Genomic DNA, 23,595 nt, shown 5'->3' with positions numbered 1-23,595 from the left:
GATATTTAGGTTTTATTGTAGAGTATAAGAGGAGCTGCAGTCCACAGTATAACGTGAATGAACTGTTGAAATGCTCGCAAATCTTTGATAAATCCTATGCATGTATGTAAATAAGTGAAGAAATCAACAGACCGCTTTCGCTCTTTTGGTTATGTCAATGTTTGGAATCCTGACGCCTGCAATGCTTTGATCAATCTTCAGCATAGACGTTGTCTATAGCCCCTAAAGCCTGCGGCACACGTCACACGAGAGCTAATACTATTAGCTGAGCAACAGACGTGTTAGGTCATTCCAGTCCAAACACCGGTACAAAATATTGTTGCGGAACCATCTTTCTATTCCGTCAATCTATCCTGGACAATACCAGGTCTCGTGTCCACAAAACATAGTGTTTCCATCGTTAGCAGTAAATAAGTGTTGAATCTTGAACTAGGATGAACATGATATGAAAAATTATCAAGCGGAAGATTGTTAGCTCAGGAGGTCGTTAGCTCAGCTGATATCGGTGGCATCCCGAAAACCATCCGCAAACGTGAAAAACTTGCGGCTCGAGGCGAATTCCTCACGAAAAACTATCCGCATACGAGAGATACTTGCTGCCGCGATGTCTTTAGCTCAGCTAATAGCTCACGTGTCCGGCGGGCTTTAAACGAAGAGAAATATTGATTGTTCGGCAATAAATCTTGGTTTGTTATGTTTGCGCAGGTTTTTTTCTCAGACATTCCAGTTCTGGAAAATGTATTACGGCTGGAAACACAGCTTGGAACGATAAATATGGCGATCGAAATTGGGCAAAGCTGTTTGATTGTTTGAACGTTACTGCACAATTGCGATATTTGCAGGGTAGCGAAGCGTTGCATAACATAGCAAGAAAAGGCGTGGTGACGTTGCTCGGTGGTGGTAAATACAAACAACGCATGGTCATTTATGACTCCACGACTCCATCTTGGGAAGGTGGTCCTATACATAGCATGAAACAAAGAGCTGCTGGATCACTATATTTTTACGATACCAGCAAGGATAAGTGTGCTGAGCCTGATAGCAACGAGAGATACATTATTGAAAAGGCATGCGACGACACAAAGGAGCAACAAAAGTTCACTTTCGGTAAGGAAAATAGAATTGAAATATATTGACACCCAGTTGATATCTTTCGTAATTGACATATTAAAACAAATATAGACAAACAAATTTGCCTATCGTAAAAAAGGTGGGATGCATGGTATGGAACCTTATCATTCACATCACAATGCCAGCAGTGGAGGATCTAGGCATGCGCAGAATAAATTACCACAGCTTAAAATCGGAATCGCATTGGCAGATTTTCATGTTTTTACATTCTTTTCAAATCTATAACCAATGGCATTGTTATTAAAATGTTTTGAATTTAAAATTAAGCTGTCTAATTTATTCTGCACACCCACAGATCTACCACTATTTATTCCAGATTGTTGTCCTCCGGATGCTTTCTTGCCTTAGAAAATATTTTTTTTGCGAGCGGCAAATATCAAGTTAATATTTCTGTATTTTAACAGAAATTTCGTAACGTATTTGAGAAGGTTATGCTGCGTTGATCTGTCCTCTAGCTGTCTACTGTGACGTAATATACGTGACGTAAAAGATCTGTCGGATAATTGCAACTGTTAGGTCAAGTGGCGTGCGTAAATATGGTAATTTATATGACAATTAAGTATTCCCTCTTGACAGTACCTTATTTATCATATTAGTGTTTTATTAGTTTTAGACCGAGGTTTATATAGTATATTATGCAATTTCAGGTTCAGTGACGCAGTTCGGTGACAAAATGAAAGATGTACATTGTTCTCCAAAACAACGTATGGTGATCCACAAAGCTCATTATGGAGATTTCAATAAAAGCGGGACATTTGATGCGAATGCAGCTATTGATATCAAGTGTAGTCGACAAGCAAGTTGTCAGTTGAAACATGTTTGTGATGGAAACAGATCTTGTGAACTGATCATTGACAATAATATACTCCCGTCACAATATTGTTCTGATACTAAAAAGGAACTTTACATCGAGTACACTTGTGTAGATAATTATGAGAATCCCATAAAAGCAGGTATGATGCGTTATAGTAAATTCTTTTAAGAAATAAAGAAAACAGACGCAGAACGGTTTTTCACGTCTTTTCATCTGTAAGAATACGACCGGGTTCGATGAACTTGACCGATAACAACAGTTTTGTTAATTTTTGCCTCGTAAAAACTTCCTTATTAAGCTTGGTCTCGACGGAAAGGAAGCGAATTTATTATTGTCATTGCATTGTTAATTTGTTTTATATGGTTGCAGTTGTGTGAATCGCTTCCAACTTTTTATCAGCTCGCGCGAATAAATTGTCTTGCATGTGTAAAACCGGATGAACGAAAGTCAAATTTCGCTTTGCGCGAAAAGTACAAACGCTCATCTTTAGGGAGAAACTCAATAAATTTTATAATGAAGTGCCTATTAATAGTCTGCAAGCTACAAGGCTTTTTAAAATGATAGTAAATATAATCGAAATTATATATACTTTATTAAGTAATTTGTTTGTTTTAGCTTCCAACATAAGATTATCAAAATCACCAAACGAAGGTTTCATTGAAATAAAGAATGCTTCCACTTGGAGAAAAGTTAAAGAGGAAATCTGGGATATCATTCGTGAAAATTCGCTGTGTCAGCACTTAGGATTTAATGGGACACTGGGGAATGTTGCTAAAACAAGGAGAATTAAGAAAGGTCAGGAAATTGCAAGTGGTAACCTTTGTTATGATGCATCTCTGAACAACAGTGTCCATCTTTATCCCTCTACAACAACATCAACCGTTGATGCACCATATGTAACATGTGAGTAGGATTTTAGTGAAACTTTTTTAGCCGATTTGCCAACATTTTTCAAAACACTGCTACTTGTTTTAGGTAAAATTTGCGAGAACCCGTTGTTAGAGAACAAAACTAAGTTTCAAGACGCGATATTTTCTGGACGTGGTTCCACTGACAATTCCAAGTACAAAGAAGCGAGGTTTTTTAGCGATGGTTGGTGTCCAACCGAGTCTGGAGACAAATATCTTAAGATTGACATTCAAAACGAATATCACATAACACGAGTTATGGTTATGGGTGATAAAGATCAGACAAAGTGGAGTGGATCATATTCATTGAAATACAGTCATAATGAGAGTTTGGTGGATGGTAGTCGTGCAGTACAGGTGTATAAGAAAAAGAAATATATAGATTAATGTCAATATCATAATGAGTGAAGTTATTATGATTTACTAACTTCTTTTACTGTCAAGATTTACTAACTTCTAGCCGTTGTTTTTTATATAAAAGCAACCAATTAACGTTGGTGATCTACGTTATGCACGAGAATGATCAGAAAGCAATCGTGGAATGTAATCTTAACTGAAGTAATTCATTTTCTTCTAAACTTCTAGATAAATGGTAATCAAAACGGGTATCAAGCATCGGCGACAGACGTCGATATCTATAATGTCCGATACATAAAGTTGGAGTCAAACGGTGGAGCAGACTTTTGCCTTAGAATGGAAGTGTGTGGTGAAGGTGGGTCGGTAGAATCTTTAATCGCCGGAAACCTTTTAATTTACCTTTTGATGTTAGCAAGAGAAGGGAGAGATGAGGTAGAGACGGTTTTGTAAACAAAAAAAAATAAAAAACAAAAAAAATAAACCTAAAGACTTTACTATAATGAGATATCCTGCTGTAGTATAAAACGGATAAACGTTTTGGTAATCTCGTTCCAGTCCAAACGCCTGCTCCCGTACAAAGGATTGTCGCCGAACCATCGTTCTATTCTGTCAATCTATCGTGGACAATACCAGTGGCTAAAACATCTTCTTATATTACACACTTTATCATTTACTTGAACGGCACAGAAAGAGACACAATATCTCGTGCGCAATATGGAAATAATTTCATTCTTGGAGGTCTGAGCCATAACACTTATTATAAACTTGGCATAAAATCACAGGATGGAAATTCCAAGTATTCATCGACAGTTTATCAAAGTTTTCAAACGAAAAGACCTGGTAAGGTTGTGAAGGGGATTTAAACTAAAAATGAATAGGCAATTTTGTCAGTATTGCATGTCCTTTGAATATTTTAATCCATTGTAAATTCTCTTAGGCTTCCTTCCCCCCGATCTTTTTCAAAATTATTAAATCTTGTTTTTTTATATTTGTGCAGGTTTTTTTCTCAGACACACTAGTTCTGGAAAGTGTATTGCAGCTGGAAACACCGCTTGGAACGATAAATATGGCGATCGACATTGGGCAAAGCTGTTTGATTGTTTGAACGTTACTGTGCAATTGCGATATTTGCAGGGTAGCGAAGCGTTGCATAACATAGCGAGAAAAGGGGTGGTTACGTTGCTCAATGGTGGTAAATACAAACAACGCATGGTCATTTATGACTCCACGACTCCATCTTGGGAAGGTGATGCTATACATAGCATGAAACAAAGAGCTTCTGGATCACTATATTTTTACCACAACAGCAGAGATAAGTGTGCCGAGCCTGATAGCAACGAGAGATACATTATTGAAAAGTCATGCGACGACACAAAGGAACAACAGAAGTTCACTTTCGGTAAGGAAAATACGCGCGTCTGCTTTCACACATCAATGTATTCTTGCTTGAATATAATTTCTATTTGATTGTGAACCGGACTTGTGTAGTTAATCAATTTGTTTTGCTTTTTCATACGATTGTACCTTATCATATCTGTTTATTAGGTTCAGTGAGACAGTTTGGTAACAAAATGAAAGATGTTCATTGTTCTCCAATACAACGTATGGTGATCCACAAGGCTCATTATGGTGATTTCAACGACGCTGGCATGTTTAACAACGATGCAATTATTGATATCAAGTGTAGTCGACAAGCAAGTTGTGAGGTGAAACCTCTTTGTGGTGGAAACAGATCTTGTGAACTGACCATTGACAATAATATACTCTCGTCGCAATATTGTCCTGATACTAAAAAGGAACTTTATATCGAGTACACTTGTGTAGATAACTATGAGAACCCTATAAAAGCAGGTATGATATGCGCTATAGTAAATTCTTCTAAGCAATGAAGGCTGCTTTCCATATACCGAGTGTTTTTATACGTGCATGTACGCAAGGAAAAGTTGAAATGTGTATGAAAAATGCTGAAACAGAAAGCAATCGCAGAACGGTTTTCCACGTCGCTCGGTTTTATTTTCAATAGTGTTAAATCGACCATGTTCGATCCACTTGATCGATAACAACTGAAATACTTCCTTCCTTAAGGCTAGTTTCCATTCACGAAAATTCTTCTTTGGATCGGACAAGACAGGAAAGTTTCCTTTGTATAAACGCCGCCTGAGAACTCACCGGCAAAGGAAATTTTCCTGTCCGTTCCGATCCAAAGGAGATTTTTCCTGAGTGAAAACTAGCCTTTAGCCTGGTTTCCACAAGATAGAAACTTCGCCGGAATCTGCAAATTTATTATTGTCTTTTCATGGCCATGGGTAATTTGTTTGAAATGATGTTTCAGAACTCTATCGATCGATAGTCTGCAAGCTACAAGACTTTGCAAAAAGATACTAAATATATTCGAAATTATATACACTTTATTAAGTATTTTGTTTGTTTCAGCTCCCAACATAAGATTATCAAAGTTACCAAACGAAGGTTTCATTGAAATAAAGAATGCTTCCACTTGGAGAAAAGTGAAAGAGGAAATCTGGGATATCACTCGTGAAAAATCGCTGTGTCAGCACTTCGGGTTTAATGAGACACTGGGGAGCGTTAGTAAGACTCAGGGAATTGAAGATGGTCAAGCATTCCTAAGTGGTGACTTATGTTACGACGTACTTCAAAACGAGAGATGCTGTGTCAATCTTTATCCCTCTGTAGCAATGTTAAAAGTTGATGCACCATATGTAACATGTGAGTAGGATTTTAGTGAAACTTTAGGAGCCCAAAAGACAACCAATCTGAAATTTTGTTCGGTTTTAGGCAAGATATGTGAGAATGCATTATTACAAAACCAAACTAAGTTGCCAGACGCGATATTTTCTGGAAGTGGTTCTACTGACAATACCAAGTACAAAGAAGCGAGGTTTTCTAGCGATGGTTGGTGTCCAACAGAGTCTGGAGACAAATATCTTAAGATTGACCTTCAAAACGAATATCACATAACACGAGTTATGGTTATGGGTGATAAAAATCAAACAAAGTGGGGTGGATCATATTCATTGAAATACAGTCATGATGAAAGTTTAGTTCATGGCAGTCGTGCAGTACAGGTGTATAAGAATAAGAAATATATTTATAAAATAACATGTATATAACGCGTGTTCTGATTGGTTGAAGCCCGTGTTTGGATCAGGCCATCCAAACACGAAAATTTCGCGGGAATTTAAAAACAAATTTATTATGGTTTGTTATTTTATAAAACAATTACTTAATGGTTTCCGTGTTTGGATGATCTGATCCAAACACTTGGGAATGTTGCTCGAGTTAAGAAAAGCTCGCAAAACACTCGCCTTCGGCTCGTGTTTCGCACGCTTTTCTTAACTCTCGCAACATTCCCGCGTGTTTGGATCAGGCCATCCAAACACGGAAACCATTAAGTAATTGTATAAGATTAATGTCAATATCATAATAAGTGAAGTTATCATGATTTACTAACTTCTTTTACTGTCAAGATTTACTAACTTCTAGCCGTTGTTGTTTATATGAAAGCAACGAACGTTGGTGCAAGCTACGTTATGCATGAAAAAGATCAGAAAACAATCGTGGAACGTAATCATAACTGAAGTAATTCATAACGTAATCTTAACTTTTTCTAGATAAATGGTAATCAAAACGGTTATCAAGCATCGGCCACAGACCTGAATATTAATAATGCCAGGTACATAAAGTTGGAGTCAAACTGTGGAGCAGACTTTTGCCTTAGAATAGAAGTGTGTGGTGAAGGTAAGTCGGTAGAATCTTTAATTGCCGGAAACCTTTTAATACAGAAATCATATCGCGGACAGCTTGATGTTCGCGAGAGAAGGAAGAAACGAGGTAGAGAAGGTTTGGTAAATATGACACCAACCTGAAGACAAAATCTTTGTCCATATGCTTTAAATTGTCACTAAGTCAAAATGCGCTTTACTGTAATGAAATATTTTTTCAGTTCAAATTCTCTCAGCTCAAGCGTAACTTGTGTTTACTTTTCCTTTCATTCGAGTCCAAATGCCAGCTCCGGTATACAGGCCATTGTAAATTATAGTTTTATAAACATCACAAATTTTCATGAGTGAGGGCAGCGAACAAGGAAATCATTGTGCATAATATAGTAAAATCTTGAATGAGGATGAACATGATATGAAGAATAATTAAGTTTGTCGTTTGAAACTTTATTCGCCCGTATTTTCACATTCCCGTTAATTATTCCAGTTTCTAGCGAACCTCCGCAGAATGTGATTTTCAAATCTCGCGGTACGACATCGCTGGGAATTTCGTGGACAGCCCCTGTGAGTACAAGAAACGATGAATTGACAGGATATCAAGTTTGTTTTTCTACAAGAGATACACTAAGTCTTCCAAAATGTTTACTCCATAACAACACAAAAACACTTTCATTTACAATCACCGATCTTCGACCTTCCACAAAGTACTTTGTGACGGTTTCAGCCATCACAAAATCTTGTCATGGGAAGAAGAGTTTGAACGTCAGCAAAATAACAAATGGAGGTAATGACGATTTTAATGTAAAATTTCAATCCTGCATGGTGCCGCACGGAAATACCCTTAAACGATGAACACACTGATAATCTTTGGTAATCTCTGCATTTGAATATATATATATAGAACCAGTTATTCCAATCGCGGCTTCCTATTATACTTTGACTTTGAGCATACCACGACCTGAAGGATATATCAAGTAAGTATTATCGTCACAATTTCTCTCTTTCTGACGTTTCAATCATGTTAATTTTAAAATGTTTTAGGGAAGTTTTAATCATCGTCCAAAGATCCACAAGTAGAAACGTCTCGAGCGAGGTCATTACAACAAGTGATCTCAAAAATTACCAGCTAGACACACAAGATCCATACATCACTGCTTATTTGAAAGCTGATGTTTTACCCTTGATGTTCGTAATAGGAGATGGCAAGAATTACAGTTCTGAGAAAAATAACTACCACAACCAACCCTTAACGAGAAATTCAAGTTATAATGTGTTCTTGCGGTTTTTTGAGAGTCAGGTGAGTAATTCTATGGAATTAAGATATTAAAGTCGGTTACAGGACGAGGAAAGGAACGTGTAGAAAGCGACAATGCAAATATTACCGTTTCCTAGGATTCATACTACTCGACAGAGTGGAGTGGTAGTATTTACACAATGGGGAGACCTTCAGGTAACTAATTACCCGAAATTCAAGCGTTTTCATTATACGTTAGAATATCTTATCTGTATTCGTTTCTTCATGATTTTTGTTTACAAACTGATAAATATCTTAAATATTTTGATGAGAACCGGAGTTTCTTTATAGATAGAAGTGGAAAACAGTCAGCTCACGAGTCTACGGAAGACAAAACCCGGCTTGATCTCCTTATACCACTGAGTATTCTAGCATTGTGCCTTCTTCTCTCGTTTGGCGTAATCATATATCTATGTCGTCGTCTAAACAGTTATTCTAGCTCTAAAGGAGTTGGCCAAGCAATGGAGCTGGGTAAATAAACCCTATTTTACTTTACGTGCATTTTAGGATTTGTGATCGAGAAGAATTTTTGTCGTTGTTCAAATTACAAATCGAATTTCTTTCGTCTTTGCCTTTTTGATATCATTTCTTTTCGTTCAAAATCAGCTACAATCCTATTGCATGAACAGTTTAAATGTCTGTATTTTAATCTGTTAGAATCTGTTTCCATTTAATATTTTTATCTGTTAGATTCCATTCAAACCCCTACCAATCGCCTGACTGATGATGCGAATGACTGTGTCCCTGTGTACGAGATTCCAGACGAAATTGAGCAAAATGAGGCTGCACACGAGATAGACGAAGGACAGGAATCATCGGATTACATGCCGTTGAATGACAACAGAGAACCAACAATCGTTTATCAGTCACTGCAACCCCCCGGGACCAATAATGATCAAACTCATCCTAAGGGGGGTGGTGAATCAATGGAATACGAAAATGCTGCCTTCAAATGAGATTTTAATTCTTACTGATATATGTACTAAAAATGCATGTATTGCTGAACTCAATATTTAGTGCAGGTATGTTCAAATGAAGATTTCGTGAAATTCGTAACACCCTGCACATATATAGATAGCACTTAAAATTCAAGTCATCAGACCATTAGTTGATTTTTTTTATTCCAGGACATGCGAAATTAAATAATCCGCATTAACAATACACTTAAATCTTACTTCCTTCTTCCCTTTTATTATAAAATATGTAAGATTTCGTCCATCAGCTTTAGGGCCTAATTCCACAGGCGCTTTTTTCTCGGCGAAATGCGAAATATTTTGCCTGTTTTGAATTTCGACTACTTGAATAAAATAATTCAGGCAGGCGAAATATTTCGCATTTTGCTTGATAAGTTTAGCGCGTGGAAAATGTTCACTTTGTGAGTTACACAAGTTAAGGTTTTATTGTACTATTATTAATAATGATACGAATTTTTATTGTCTTTTTTTTTATACATCTGATACACCCTGCATGTAGACCTGTAAGACGAACCACGCTCGCACTAATATAAGGTACAGCTGTATATCGAGAAAAATATACATCTTTTTGGAATTGGTAATGATAATGAAATAGAATGAGGATCAATGATCTTCCTATTGACAAACGTATGCAAGGTAAAGTTTTCCAAGAAAGTTTTCCTTTTGCGAAGGACTTGTTTATATCGACGTGTCGCTATATTCTATACCGCTTGCAGATAATTATGCAAGGCTTTGTTGACAAATATAGAACAAAATCGCCAATCATCTGTCCTTACGAAATTGATAATGTGATCTGACATAATACACGTTCTAATTTGAATTTGCAAAAAATTGTTTTGAAAATCGACACGTCGCCATCTTTGTCGTAAATTGAAACTTGAAATAACTTAAAAATTGAAAAATCCTAGATGCGAACCTGCTCAGGAATTTATCACACGCTTCGTTTGATGTCGGGTAACCAGGATCATGTAAACAGACCCATAGGGAGAAATTGCCGCATTTTTGTTTCGTGCCGTGCTTTCAATGAATAATTAACAATCCGTAACAAAAAAACAAGCTATATATGTGTTGTCATGCTAAATGTTTTTGCTTTGAAATCTGCGAAAGTTTCATCAAGCCAAATTTAGGAAACGTATACCCAAATTTCGTCTAAGCTCAAATCGCTTGGTAAGATGTCTTGGTTATTTCATCGATGGTTAGTTGTATGTGGTGTGTCATTGCTGGTGATAAAAGGTGAGAATTGCTTAATATAGATATACCTGTCTAGTTTTGCTTTGATTCGATGTGAAACATATGAGTACAAGACTGCATGTATTAGCTGTTAGAACATCAGTGTGAACTAAGCACAGCTTGCTTGTTTAAATATTTGAAATTTGATTGAGTGGTTATCAAGAACTGACTTGGGATGATAAGTTTATTAGATACAAGTTAGATATTAGTTTGTAATGGTTAGGTTGTTTAGATATAAAGGCCGGCGCACGCTAGAGCTATGTGCTTAGAAAAAGTCATTCGTGGCCATTGGCGTAAGCCAGTTGCTCTCGTGTGCGGGCGACCTTTCCGGCGACTTTGGTCATTCGTGCCACTTACGGCAATTATCTAGCATGTTTGATAATTTCTGCCTCGTGTGCCGAAATCTTTCCGTGTGCGGCAAACTGAAAGCTATCTGCGTATGGATTGTCTTAACAACGCATGCGTAATATACGAAAGTAAACATCCAAGATGGCGGACAGATTGCAAAAACAAAATTATGGATGAAAGTGAAAAGGAAGAGGTGTTGTTATTTTTGTTGCTGTTGCGTCGGACTAGCCTGGACTTCCGCTTTAAACACCGTTATCCAAGTGCTATTAATTATATTACCTGTTTGAGAAAGCTTACTAGTTACAGTCTCTGCAATAGCGCATTCCCGTTTCTCTCTGTTTCTAAAATCTGTAGAATTCACATCGTATAAACAGCTGTATTTTGGCCAAAGATCAACCAATATGGCCTCGATCGGCCACCAATTCGTTTTGCTTTGTTTGCACCGCTATCTTGGATGTTTACTTTCGTATATTACGCATGCGCTGTTAAGACAATCCATAAGCAGATAGCTTTCAGTTTGCCGCACACGGAAAGATTATTTCGGAAAGAAGATATTTGCCGTAAGTGGCACTCGATTATGTGGCACACAAAGTCGCCCGCACACGATTATGACTTTTTGCTAAGCACATGCATAGCTCTACTCTAGTGTAAGTAGTGTGCGCCGGCCTTAAGAATATCAAGACAAACTGAGTCAACTGACGCATACATGTGCGTCCTCAAAAACCACTCGTCTTTTTGAACGAGTTTAATTATTATAAATACAGCTGGCACTTCGTAATATCGTACAACGGTATAATTGTTCGATGAAATACTGTAGGATTAATCATGGATGAAATACAATTATCAATTATTGGACGAGGTCGAGCAAAATATCGTGATTTGTCGGTGGCGAGCAGACCAATTATTTGCCGATGCCGAAGGCAGAGGCAAATAATTGATCTGCGAGCCACCGACAAATCACGATATTTTGCGAGAACCGAGTTCAATAATTGTTTTATCATTCACCACTCAATTTTCAATTCATTCACCACTTAATTTTCAATTTTGAGTTCGTTTTATCGGACAGTTCGGTAAAGCGAGTTGCCATTGTTTATAAAATTGACATTAATGCGCATGCTCAGAGTATTATTTGCAGCTGAGTATTATTTGCACGCAGTTAACTGCAGGTAAATTAACCAATCAAAATTGAGAATACTATAAAGTGAATGATAATATGAAATATTCAGTTTCTCTCGGTTGCGCTCAAGTGAATGTGACGACTTTACATAATATTGAGTCCAACGATTTAATTTTTACGTAGCAAGAAATAGGAGATATTTGGCCTTCTCCGAATATTATTTTCTTTTCACTATGGCAAGAAATAACCAAATAATTGTGTGTTAAAAATTGCCTATTACAACTAGCGGTAATTATATTCGAGTACATGCATACAATTGATTCAAAACACACGTCATGTAAATGTGAACTTCATATATTTGAACTTCAAATATTTGATAGAAATGATAGACGAAGATGATCATTTACATATAATTATAACCTGGTATAATCATTATAAAACGGCTGTTGTGCACTCTTCAGTTAAGTTTTAATCACATAAGTAGCTAATTACGAAATTCCCGTGCACTTTTTTTAAACGCGGTTCTGTTAATCGTTTGATATATCTTCGTCTACATAGTTCGTCCAAATCGTGTGTCGTGTGTTGATACTTATTTTTTGTTCGCAGGTTGTCGTTGTTTTTTTCTCAGACACACCAGTTCTGGAAAGTGTATTGCAGCTGAAACGAACTCTTTTTGGAGTAATGATTTTGCACATCGATATTGGACTGTGCTGTCTGATTGCTTGAATGTTGCTGCGCAACTACAATATTGGCCAAATTCAGAAGCGGTGCATAACATGGCGTGGAAGGGGACGCTTATGTTTCTCGATGGTAGTGAATACAAACAACGCTTGATCATTTATGACGCCATAAAAGTTCCATATTTTGAACAGGATGCTCAACATAGAATGAAACAAAGAGATGCTGGACCTTTATTTTTTTACAGTAGCTATATTAACTCGTGTGCTCAACCTGATGCCAATCAGAAATATATCATGCGGAAAAAGTATGGATGCGACGACACAGAAAAACAACAAAAGTTCACATTCGGTAAGATTGCACATCTCGATAACGAAACGGTTTCAACCAAGATGACGTCTTTCTATATCCTAAAATAGACAAATGCTGGATTTATATACGGATGATACTCTCACAAATTAATCTGTTTATTTCATAGGATACATCAAAAATTTTTTTCCAAAAATTGAAAAATTAAATTGTGCCACATGTGCATTTCCCATCACGGCCCATGAGGCCTTGCAGAGAAGGGTCTGGGGCAAACTAACCACCTTGTCCCACAGCCAAGAAGCAGGGAACTGTATGGTTGAGTATCTCCATTCTATGTTAGGTTCAGTGACGCAGTACGGCGACAAAATGAAAGATGTTCATTGTTCTCGAATACAACGTATGGTGATCCACAAAGCTCATTATGGTGATTTCAATAATGGGGGGATATTTGATGCCAATGCAGCTTTTGATGCGCAGTGTAGTGGACAAGCCAGTTGTGAAGTGAAATTTCTTTGTGGTGGAAAAAGATCTTGTGAACTGACCGTTGACAATAATTTACTGTCATCACAATATTGTTCTAACACAACAAAAGAACTTTTTATCGAATACACTTGTGTGAACAACTACAATATTAACCCCATAACAACAGGTAATAATGAGATAACTTTGAAATATGATACTTTGAAATGATAAAACTAATACGATACTTTGAAATGATAAAACTAATACGAAAACACATGAACTTTGAGCTTACTAAAGAAAATTTAACCTCGTTGTCTAGTACTAATATCAAGAACGCTGAGTATAAACTTTTCCAGGTATAATTCACATACCACACGGGCAACATCCTGGTCAATATGGTTTGTCAATCAGTTCACGTAATTTTCTGTAATTTTCCTTCAAGTCCCATATGTATTTGTTTTGAAAAGAGCATCATTACACCCCATCTCCATACCATTCCTATTTTAACACGTAATTATATACTTATATACTCACATACACTCACACAATCTATCACTACCTTGTTTAAAGTAGCTATGATAAAATAAACCTCGTTGCGTAGAATCTTTCCTGGGAATGTGGTTGCAATACGAGCATTGCTCATTTTGTATTTGATAATGACAGTGCCTCTTTTCTAGCTATAGTTTTCTTGTAATGATTTCAATAAATTGACGGTCTCGACAACAAATTGCATTGTGGTTCATTCCAGATGTCATGTGTCATGTTTTCGTTCTAGAGTCAAACATAAGACTATCAAAGTCACCCAACGAAGGTTTCATTGAAGTGAAGAATAATGACCGAAGGTGGAGAAAAGTTATTGAGGAGAATTGGGATAAAAATCGTCAAAAAATGTTGTGTGAACACTTGGGATTTAACGAAACGGGCGCTAATACTATTAGAAACATGGAGATAGCTGCAAATGAAGAAATTGCATCTGGAGATTTGGTGTGTTATAACAGAGGATCCAATGGAACATCCTGTTGTGTCCATCTTGTTCCCTTTACAACGACTTCAAATGTTAATATATCATATGTTAAGTGTGAGTATATAAGGCTCTTTTCCACTCATCGCAAAATCAAACTGACTCGCAAACTCGCTACAAGCGTTTGCATCTAATTAACTGTCAAGCATTGTGTATGGACGAAGTTACTCGCAGCGGGCTTAAATTGCGAGTTAGTTTTTGCGATGAGTGAGTGTAAGAACTTTGGGTTTGTAGGGGTTGCGAGTATTTTCTTTAACACTGTAGTTTGGCTAGAATAACTTGGTATGGTTGATAGGAAACTTTGATAGGAAATAATATTTCACGATATTTTGTAGTTCTCTCTAACTTTATTTCCACTCTAGGTAAGATGTGCGATAAACCAGCGTTACTCCAAGATGAAACTACTTTTGCAGACTCTGTGTTTTCTGGTAGTGGCTCTTCTGGTTATAGCAATGCAAGATTTACCAAAGATGGATGGTGTACCCAGACACCACAAGCACATTATCTTTTGATTGATCTTTTGAAAGACTATCACATCACACAAGTCGTGACAATGGGTAACAAAAATCAGACAAAGTGGAGTGATCAATATATAATGACATACAGCCACGATAACAGTTTTAGCAACAGCGCACAGGTACTTGCAAATTGCAATTATTGGTACATCCATGAATATTTGTCGCTTTATATTGTATGTTGTCAAATATATCCTTAATCCTAATATTAATCCTAAATTCCCGGATTGCGAAGGGCACTCTAATCCCTGTCATAAGAACCTTAGGAGTGTTGTCCATTAATTGACCATTCCTCGTAACCATGCATCAATTGACCTTTTCTATCCAGAATCCTGAAGGGTGAAAACTTCAACAGCATCAAAACAGATACTTTAATCCAGTTTAGTTAGTACTGAGGAGGTTATTTTGTTTAAAATACTCATATAATAATAATCATAATCATATTCACACGATATTCATGTATACATTTTTTATTTTTTCTTATTATTTCGTATTCTCAGATCACTGGAAACCAAAACGGCTATGAAGCCTCGATAACGGTTCTCAATGTTTACAACGTGAGACATATCAAAATACAATCGAATGGAACAAATGATTTTTGTCTGAGAATAGAACTCTGTGGAAAAGGTAAAGTTTTGTTAGGAATTATCACGTTAAGACTTAGTCAGGAATGTTGGGGAAAATGCAGCACAGGGTGTTCAGAATCAAACTTCAGAAACAAAACCCTTCACAATTCCAGAGCAGTACTTTTGACACTACGGATAGCGTTTATTGTGGTTGTTGGTAGTAACTGATACTCATGCAGGTTGCTTGCTAACCATTGCATTTTTTTATTTTAGTCCAAACGCCTGCTCCTGTACAGGATATTAAAGTTACACCTTCGAATACCTCGGCAGATGTCACATGGAAGATACCAGAACCTAAGAACTCAAGTTACATAACGAACTACAATATTTTCATCAACGGAAAACTTCAAGAAAGAATATCCAGAGAGAGATATGGCAATAAATTTACTATTCGTGGACTTAAACCATACACTGATTATAAAGTTGAGATTGAGACAGAAGATGGGTCAGGAGAGAAAGGTGGTAAGGTTTCTGAAGATTTCAAAACCAAGGAAGCAGGTAAAATATACGAAAGATAAGTTTAAGGATTTCAAATGACATTTAAACACCTTGGATAACAAACATAAATTTTGTTCCCAATTAGGAATGTGTCAGGGTCAACTTTTGGTGATTAATTTCTATTTTTCCCTGTTCCAGTTCCTAGTGGTCCTCCACAAAATGTGATGTTTACATCCCGGAGTAAAAACGTACTAAAATTGTCATGGCAACCTCCTGAAGTAAATCTGCATAATGGAATACTGACAGGCTATTTAGTTTGTTATTCCTCCCAAACAATTTCAACTAGTCCGAAATGCAATGAAACAAACACGACATTGACTTTCACCATGGATGATCTTCAACCATCTACAAGGTACTTTGTAACTGTTGCGGCTGGTACAAGTGTTGGTTTTGGCAACAAAAGTGCGGAAATCAATAAAACGACAAATGGAGGTATTGGCCAAATATAACGTGCATAATTTTATCCTATATCCTTAGTTGTTTAAAGCCCCTATAGCAACCTTTACATGACTACCCATTTAGTCGTTAAATTGCAGTGAACTCCTTGAAAATTTTCGGACTAGCTACCTATCGTTAACGATGACAAAGTTTTTAAATCTACTAGCAGGGCTTTTGATATTCTTACATACATCATAATTGGAATAATATAATATGATGATAATAATTTTGTTTTGATTCTTAGATCCTGTAGAACCTGTTGCAGCTTCTTCATCCACCCTACGAATAAACATTCTCAAACCAGACAAATATATTCAGTATGTTAGTTTGATATTATTGAATAACAACGGTTTTATAAAAAGATCTTTAATACATAATCATCATCTTATATCGATCTTTTGTACCCTGTTTATAGAGAAGTAATGATCATCGTGAATACTGCTGAGAACGTCCTTAAACCGGTGGAAGAAATTAAAACAAGCGATCTTAAACCTTATCAGTCAAACACTCAAGATGCTTACATCACTGACTATTTGAAAACTGATGTTCTCCCTTCATCGTTTGTAATCGGTCATGGCAAAGAATATAAATATAAAAACATGATCTACGTTAACCAACCTCTTCAACCAAACACAAGTTACAACGTGTTCTTGAGATTCTTTGAAAGCCAGGTGTATATTCCATCAATATTTCAATTAATGCCATAATTTTTTTTTTAAATAAAAAAAATTAATCGATGAGATTTCCTTCTAGGATTCGTTCTACTCAACAGAATGGAGCAAAAGTGTCAAAACTTTGGCAACTCCACCAGGTGATCCTCCAGGAACAGCCATTCCTCTCAATGTCACCACAAGATAGTTTTCATATTAAAAGCAATATTAATAAAATGATCCTAACTGTCATAAATATTGTCTTAATATTCTTCTAGCTCCAGTCATCTCAAAAATCACGCCTACTAGTCATAATGAGTACAATATTTCATGGTATCAACCTTCGTTGCCTTATCAGCAAACTGTCCTGAAGTATCATGTAAACTACAGTGCTTCGAGTGAACCAACGAAACGATCGACTGTCCCGAAAGAAAATAATTCTATCATTATTGTTGTCGATTATGATAAACAATACACTATTAACGTACGGGTTGAAACTGAGGCTGGAAAAAGTCTGGCAACTTCGAAATCATGGTTGTCTTTTTCAAGTATGTAATCATGCAATTTCTTTCTTTTCTCTATATTTATCTTTTTTGTCTGCATGATATGTATAAATTCTACCCTACTGCATAAATTCTTTGATAGCGATTGTTTGAGGGCATGTGAGGGAGTTCATATTTGTCAATTAAGTTATACAAGAAGTTTCACGTTCTCATCAATGACAATTATCGAAATCACGAAATGATAGAAGACACCCTAAACACATGGATTAAGATATACTCAGACCTATACGGGCTATACCCTAAATAATATCTAACTGTCGATAGTTATGGAGATATCATTCTGTTGTTTTTAGAGCCCTTGGAGCCCCCAAAGGAAACGGAAGACGGTTACACAGTGATATTACGAAAACCAAAACAGAAAAATATAAGGTTTGTTTAGACAAGCTGAGGGCTCATCCCTGCGCGACGATTTACCTGCGCCAGTATTTTGTATTACGATTTGAGTGCAAATAAGTTTTTTGACAATGTAATCTTGAAGAAACATTTTACATTTCAGAATGGTCGCTCTTGTATTGCTTCTGTCAGACTCCAGTGAACCTCCAGCACCAGAATCCATCAAGATAAAAAGTTCAATTCCTTCAGAAATGAAGACCGGGGACGCTTTTATTGCTAAGGAGTTTAATATTAGTGATTTCAAAGGTGATGAGATAGATATACTCCTTAGAAAGTTTAAGGAAAACAGAAGAAGAAAAAGAGAAGCTGTTCAGGTTGATGCATTGAAACCGGACAAAAAATATAGAACAACACAAATGAATACAGATGAGTCTGGGGTAGGTTGAAATGGGAATATAAAAATTTGTGCGATCGCATGGTTCTCCATTATTTAACTTGTTTGTAACTATGTAATATATTCCGCATCTTTTAGAATCGCACCTGGTCATACTGGAGTGAAGAATTTGTGGTTCCCGTAGGTAATACTCAGCAACAGAAATTAAACGTGATAGTTTCTATTACTTCAATCTATATTATATTATATATATACTTGTACATATGTTGATAATAATAACTCATCGTCACTCCCCCCCTGACGACGACTAAATATAGCCCTAGTCGAAACGTAGAAATAATCTCCCCGAAATCCTAATCTCTACGACCCACTAATCGTTCTCTACTCCACCAAAATACGCAGTGGTAATAAAGGTATGTTCTTTTGTCGTTGCAGTTCCTAGTGGACCGCCGCTGAATGTCGCCTTCATATCTCGTAGCAAGACCTCGCTGCGAATTTCGTGGAAAGCTCCAGTTGAAAGTACACGAAAAAGTAAATTGACAGGATATCGAGTTTGTTTCTCTACAAATGATACGTCTCCAGAATGCCTGATCCTTAAAAGCACTAAAGTTTTTCATCTTACTCTCAATGATCTTCGACCTTCCACGAAATACTTCGTAACAGTTTCGGCCAGCACAGAACACGGTTACGGAGAGAAGAGTCCGGAAGTCAGTAAAATAACCAATGGAGGTAATTTTAATTGATCTCAGTGATCAATGCATCTTCGGGTAATTTAAAATACAGTTGCTCACCTAAATGAAATATTATTTTTTACGGTTAAATAGGGCCAGTCGTCAATCTAATCGCAGCCTCATTTTATACTTTGACTATAAACATACCAAAACAACAAGAATATATCAAGTAAGTGTTTACATGTATTTGACCACTGATTTACTCCATTAGGCTAATCGATCCTGCATGATCATTGAATTCATTAAACCGTTCTGCTTTTTGAATACATTAAAACACAATTTGTAGCACTTTAATCCATTCTATGTAATCAGAGGCGTAGCCAGTATTTCGGGGAAGGGGGGAGGGGGGTGCAGCATAAACTTAGGTGGGGTAAGGGTATCAATGTGACCCGAGACAAGGTTCATGCTAGACATTCTGGGCAGGATTTTCTGGCATCAAAATGATGGACATTTCGATGCGCAAGATCACATACAGATTTTTTCCATTCTTGACGGACCGAATAAAAATTATGCCCTTCGCATTCTCAGAAACCTTAACCCATAATTTCAGGGCACTACACCTCTGTTTGTATTCGATTTAATAAACCGTCTTGTAGCTGGATTATATATAGCTACTATATTTAATTTTTTTGCAAAAGGTCTTCATAAATTATCTTAAAGAAGATGTCGTATATAGCACCTGACTTTCTCATCATTCATTTAATGCTTTAGAGAAGTTATGGTCATCGTGCAAAGTTCTGCGAATGATCAAGTTTCAAGCGAAGACATCAAAACAAGTGATCTCAAAAATTTCCAGTCAAACACACGGGATCCATACATCACTGCTTATTTGAAAGCTGATGTTTTACCCTTGACGTTCGTAATAGGAGATGGCAAGAGTTACAGTTCTGAAGAAGAAAATTACCACAACCAACCTTTAACGGCAAATTCAAATTATGTCGTGTTCTTAAGGTTTTTTGAAAGTCAAGTATGTAGCTAAATAAATATTCATATCAAAAACCTCAAACTGTTCAGGTGCAGAACGTTGTTCATGCATGCATTACTATCTAGAAAGTATGATACAACGCATATATATCTTCCTAGAATTCATACTACTCGACAGAGTGGAGTGATAGTATTTACACAATGGCAAAACATTCAGCAAAACATTCAGGTAAATTATACTTAAAATTCAAATGTTTTGATTGTCGATTTGGAATACTTTACTTCTACCAATTTCATGCTATTTTATTGTTTAATTAACATGATAAAGACCATTATGAAGGTACCATCAGGACCTTATCTAAAAGATTAAATGGGGGGGGGGGGGGGTGTATACTCACATACTCGTCGTACTCCCGAGTATTTTGTCTTGTACGCTATCTTTCATATTATATCAATATGAATATATGAATACACTCCCCCCTAGCTTCGGCCCTGCTGATCATCTAAGGGCGGATATCCACTAGGTGGAATTTTGCGCGTGGAGCGGAATTTTGCATTGTCTGCGCGCTTTCATGAGGAACTAATGTGAGAAAAAAAAGGAAAACTCCGTCAAACTCCGCAAAATTCCGTCTAATGGAAAGAAGGCTTAAGAGCTGGGTTCTCTTTACAGAATTAGAGAATGCGGATAACTCTATACGTTTCTTCATACCGATCATTATTCTGGCATTGTACTTTTTGCTCTCACTTGGCGTAATCATATACCAGCGTCGCCTTCTTCAAAATAGAAAAAACGAGTTCGGTAAGTATATATTTAAAGTTTATATCTATTTAGCGTGCACCGTTTAAGACATAATTCCGACTTCTTGACTTCTTGTGTACAAGTTTGATATGAAAATGAATGTTTTCGTGAAGAAGACATTAAAAATATAATTTTTAATAGAATGTAACTGTTTATCCTTCAGATGGCAATAAAGAACCTAAGATTGGCAACAAATATGTGAATGAAGGGAACTCTGTATATGAGACTCCAGATGATGTTATTGAAAAAATTGAGCAAACTGAGGGTGCACGTGCGATGGCCAAAGGACAGGAATCATCGGATTACATGTCGTTAAAAGACAAAAAAGAACCAGCAAACGTTTATCAGGCATTTCATCCCCACGGCACGAATGATGGTCAAAGTCATTCTAAGGTGGGTGGTCAAAATTCTGTGGAATACCAAAATCCTGTCTTTAGCGCAGATCCCAATGCTGCATGATTAATGTTTGAAATATATATATCATATATACCTTTTCCGCTAGATGTAAGTTTTTTAGTAATATATATAATTTAATGGATGCCGGGTTAAGTATGAAAGGTCGGCGTTAGATCATATCGAACTAACGTACATGACGTCATAAAATTTTCAATAACCCTAACCCTAACCATAATTAAGGTAAAGCCAGAGATACTATTACATAAGTATATGATCACTCCTATACTGGGTATGAGGGTAACAGACATTTACACTTTCGTGTACATTTATAAATGTATAAATGTATCATCATTCATCGCGATTTTTATTTTATCATTTTTATGAACCAGCTCTAGAAAGACTTCATGTAGGACTTCAGACTTCTGTTATTATACTTCCGTTATTGCAAAATTTATGACGTCATGTACGTTAGTTCGATATGATCTAACGCCGACCAGTATGAAGGGGTTATTAATGATGCTAGCTAGTTCTAGGCAGTAGCCTATTAGCTAACGGCTATACCTAATAATAACTCGTATCGATTGTGTAACGAACAATATATATCGTATATCGATATTTTTATTGGACTAAAGGAGTCTCTGTGAATATAATATGTTTCCTTATATTAAAATTAAACACCTAAAGAGTTTTATCGTTTTTAATTATCCTCCATGCACCCAGAGAAAACGTTATGAGATGAATGGCTCGCCAATTGAATTAGGATTGGCTTTCTTTAGGCGTACTTTTTTGTGTCCATGCAAGGTATAGTTTTCCTGGAGAAGTTTTCTATCTGCGTTGCTTTCTTTCGCTGTGTGAATAATGGTTTAAAAGAATAATTAACTAACACGCCATGATGTGCGTCATTATAAGTGTCGTTCTCGTGATAAAAGGCTAATTGTTAAAAGTGAAAGTACATGGTGCATGTATAAAAATTGAAACGTTTTTGCTGGAATTTGCATCGAAATTGGGCTGTGGTCTTCAAATGAAATGCTGGTTTTCATATGTTTAGCTTAGTTCGTTTATATATATAAACGGATTTCGGATTTAACAAATTACAACGAATTATGACATATGAAAATCAGGCAGTTCAGGCTTACCTTCCCGCTTTGAATTCTATTGGCATCCATAGGTTAGGATAACAATAACGCATTTAATTTATATTATTGCCAACAAAAGCTTGATTCAATATAATATATATAGCGGTATATTTTTTATGCATCCTGTAGAACAAACCTTTGTGATATATGTTTTGCGGTTATTTCATCAATGGTTAGTTTTATGTGGTGTATAAAACTTACTTCCTCACTTCAAATATGAAATATTCATGTCGCTATATTCTACCATCTGCAGATAATTATGCATGCCTTTGTTGACAAAAATAGGGCGACGTGTGGGGGACAAACTTGTCAAAAGGAAGTCCGTCCTCGCGAAATTAATCATTGCATGGATCTGACATGTTTACATTTTAAAATTCTTTCTTCAACGTAATACGTCTCAAAAAATTGTTTTGAAGATCAACACGCCGCCATCTTTAATTGTAAAGGCTGGTTTTCATGTAAAATTTGTCGTAATTCACATGCATGTCGTAATCCCTTGTAATCATAGTTGTAATTCGTTGTTATGCAAAATCCGACATTATGAAGACCGAATTAAAACAAACTTCAACTGAATTATGACATGTGAATTTCGACGAATTATGAAAACCATGCATCCTTCACGGCGATCTGCGTGACCAGGCGTTGGTTCGCTGATTTCCGTGTGAGACTATGATGAGTTGTATTTTCCGCAATCCTCACAGCTTAGTCTTTTAACTGTGATCAGTTTTAATTCCACAAACTGTCCGTCTATTTAAATTTTAAAAAATCCTTTACGCGAATCTGCTTAGGAGTTTATCAAACGCTTTCCGTTTTTTTGATGTCGGGTAACCAGGATCATGTAAACAGATCCATTCGGAGAAGAAAGACATTGTCGTTGCATTTTTGTTTTTGAATGATTTCAAAGAATAATCACCAATCCGTAGCAAAACAAGCTAAGACTGGCATAGTTTATATTGTCATGTTAATAAATTAAAATTTTCTCTTTGAATAAAATTTTAACTAACACAAACTGATTTAACACATTTCATGGCCAGAAAATTCGGACATAATTAACATTCTACTTCCGCCTAAATTTGCATATGGTGTCAAAATAAAGCTTCGTGAGTTTATAGTAAACTGTAATGTGCACAGTACTAAACGCTAAAAATACACCTTTAGGTAGGTCGACTATAATTTGCCTTAATTGCTCGTTGCAGAGCAAGTTAATCT

General features: G+C 36.4%; 3 protein-coding genes across 3 annotated transcripts in view; all 3 read left to right on the top strand.

Annotated features, from left to right (window-relative positions):
• Window positions 1-23,595, top strand: part of LOC114525433 (receptor-type tyrosine-protein phosphatase F-like) — a 108,354-nt gene that overhangs the window by 8,271 nt on the left and 76,488 nt on the right. The gene's annotated exons all lie outside the window — the stretch shown is intronic.
• Window positions 972-9,200, top strand: LOC114525365. The gene is made up of 16 exons (XM_028546628.1): window positions 972-1,107; window positions 2,561-2,740; window positions 2,921-3,204; window positions 3,439-3,565; window positions 3,766-4,050; window positions 4,208-4,609; window positions 4,756-5,061; window positions 5,644-5,799; window positions 6,007-6,296; window positions 6,843-6,969; window positions 7,438-7,734; window positions 7,852-7,924; window positions 7,992-8,247; window positions 8,343-8,400; window positions 8,536-8,715; window positions 8,935-9,200. The coding sequence occupies exons 1-16, from the start codon at window positions 972-974 to the stop codon at window positions 9,198-9,200; spliced, it is 3,423 nt and encodes a 1,140-aa protein (XP_028402429.1).
• Window positions 10,376-21,988, top strand: LOC114525435 (phosphatidylinositol phosphatase PTPRQ-like). Its single transcript, XM_028546786.1, has 21 exons — window positions 10,376-10,451; window positions 12,520-12,942; window positions 13,241-13,549; window positions 14,138-14,440; window positions 14,746-15,020; window positions 15,399-15,525; window positions 15,738-16,022; window positions 16,161-16,454; window positions 16,705-16,777; window positions 16,876-17,131; window positions 17,214-17,271; window positions 17,389-17,658; window positions 17,967-18,042; window positions 18,170-18,443; window positions 18,539-18,584; window positions 18,836-19,129; window positions 19,225-19,300; window positions 19,843-20,098; window positions 20,215-20,284; window positions 20,726-20,854; window positions 21,018-21,988. The coding sequence occupies exons 1-21, from the start codon at window positions 10,391-10,393 to the stop codon at window positions 21,311-21,313; spliced, it is 4,251 nt and encodes a 1,416-aa protein (XP_028402587.1). The 5' UTR covers window positions 10,376-10,390; the 3' UTR covers window positions 21,314-21,988.

Source organism: Dendronephthya gigantea, unplaced genomic scaffold (assembly GCF_004324835.1).
Source record: "Dendronephthya gigantea isolate DGI-Jeju-01 unplaced genomic scaffold, DenGig_1.0 000034F, whole genome shotgun sequence".
Classification (NCBI taxonomy): domain Eukaryota; kingdom Metazoa; phylum Cnidaria; class Anthozoa; order Malacalcyonacea; family Nephtheidae; genus Dendronephthya; species Dendronephthya gigantea.
Note: the sequence above shows the minus strand (reverse complement) of the source record. Positions and strands in the feature narration are given on the sequence as shown.

Bases quoted from the DNA above. Each gene is read 5' to 3' on its own strand.
- LOC114525435 (XM_028546786.1), top strand. From the start codon at position 10,391: ATGTCTTGGTTATTTCATCGATGGTTAGTTGTATGTGGTGTGTCATTG. The intron at 16,778-16,875 runs GTATGTTAGTTT...CCCTGTTTATAG, and splicing joins AAACCAGACAAATATATTCA to AGAAGTAATGATCATCGTGA. The intron at 18,043-18,169 runs GTTTGTTTAGAC...TTTACATTTCAG, and splicing joins CCAAAACAGAAAAATATAAG to AATGGTCGCTCTTGTATTGC.
- LOC114525365 (XM_028546628.1), top strand. From the start codon at position 972: ATGAAACAAAGAGCTGCTGGATCACTATATTTTTACGATACCAGCAAG. The intron at 3,205-3,438 runs GTACAGGTGTAT...CTAAACTTCTAG, and splicing joins TGGTGGATGGTAGTCGTGCA to ATAAATGGTAATCAAAACGG. The intron at 6,297-6,842 runs GTGTATAAGAAT...AACTTTTTCTAG, and splicing joins ATGGCAGTCGTGCAGTACAG to ATAAATGGTAATCAAAACGG.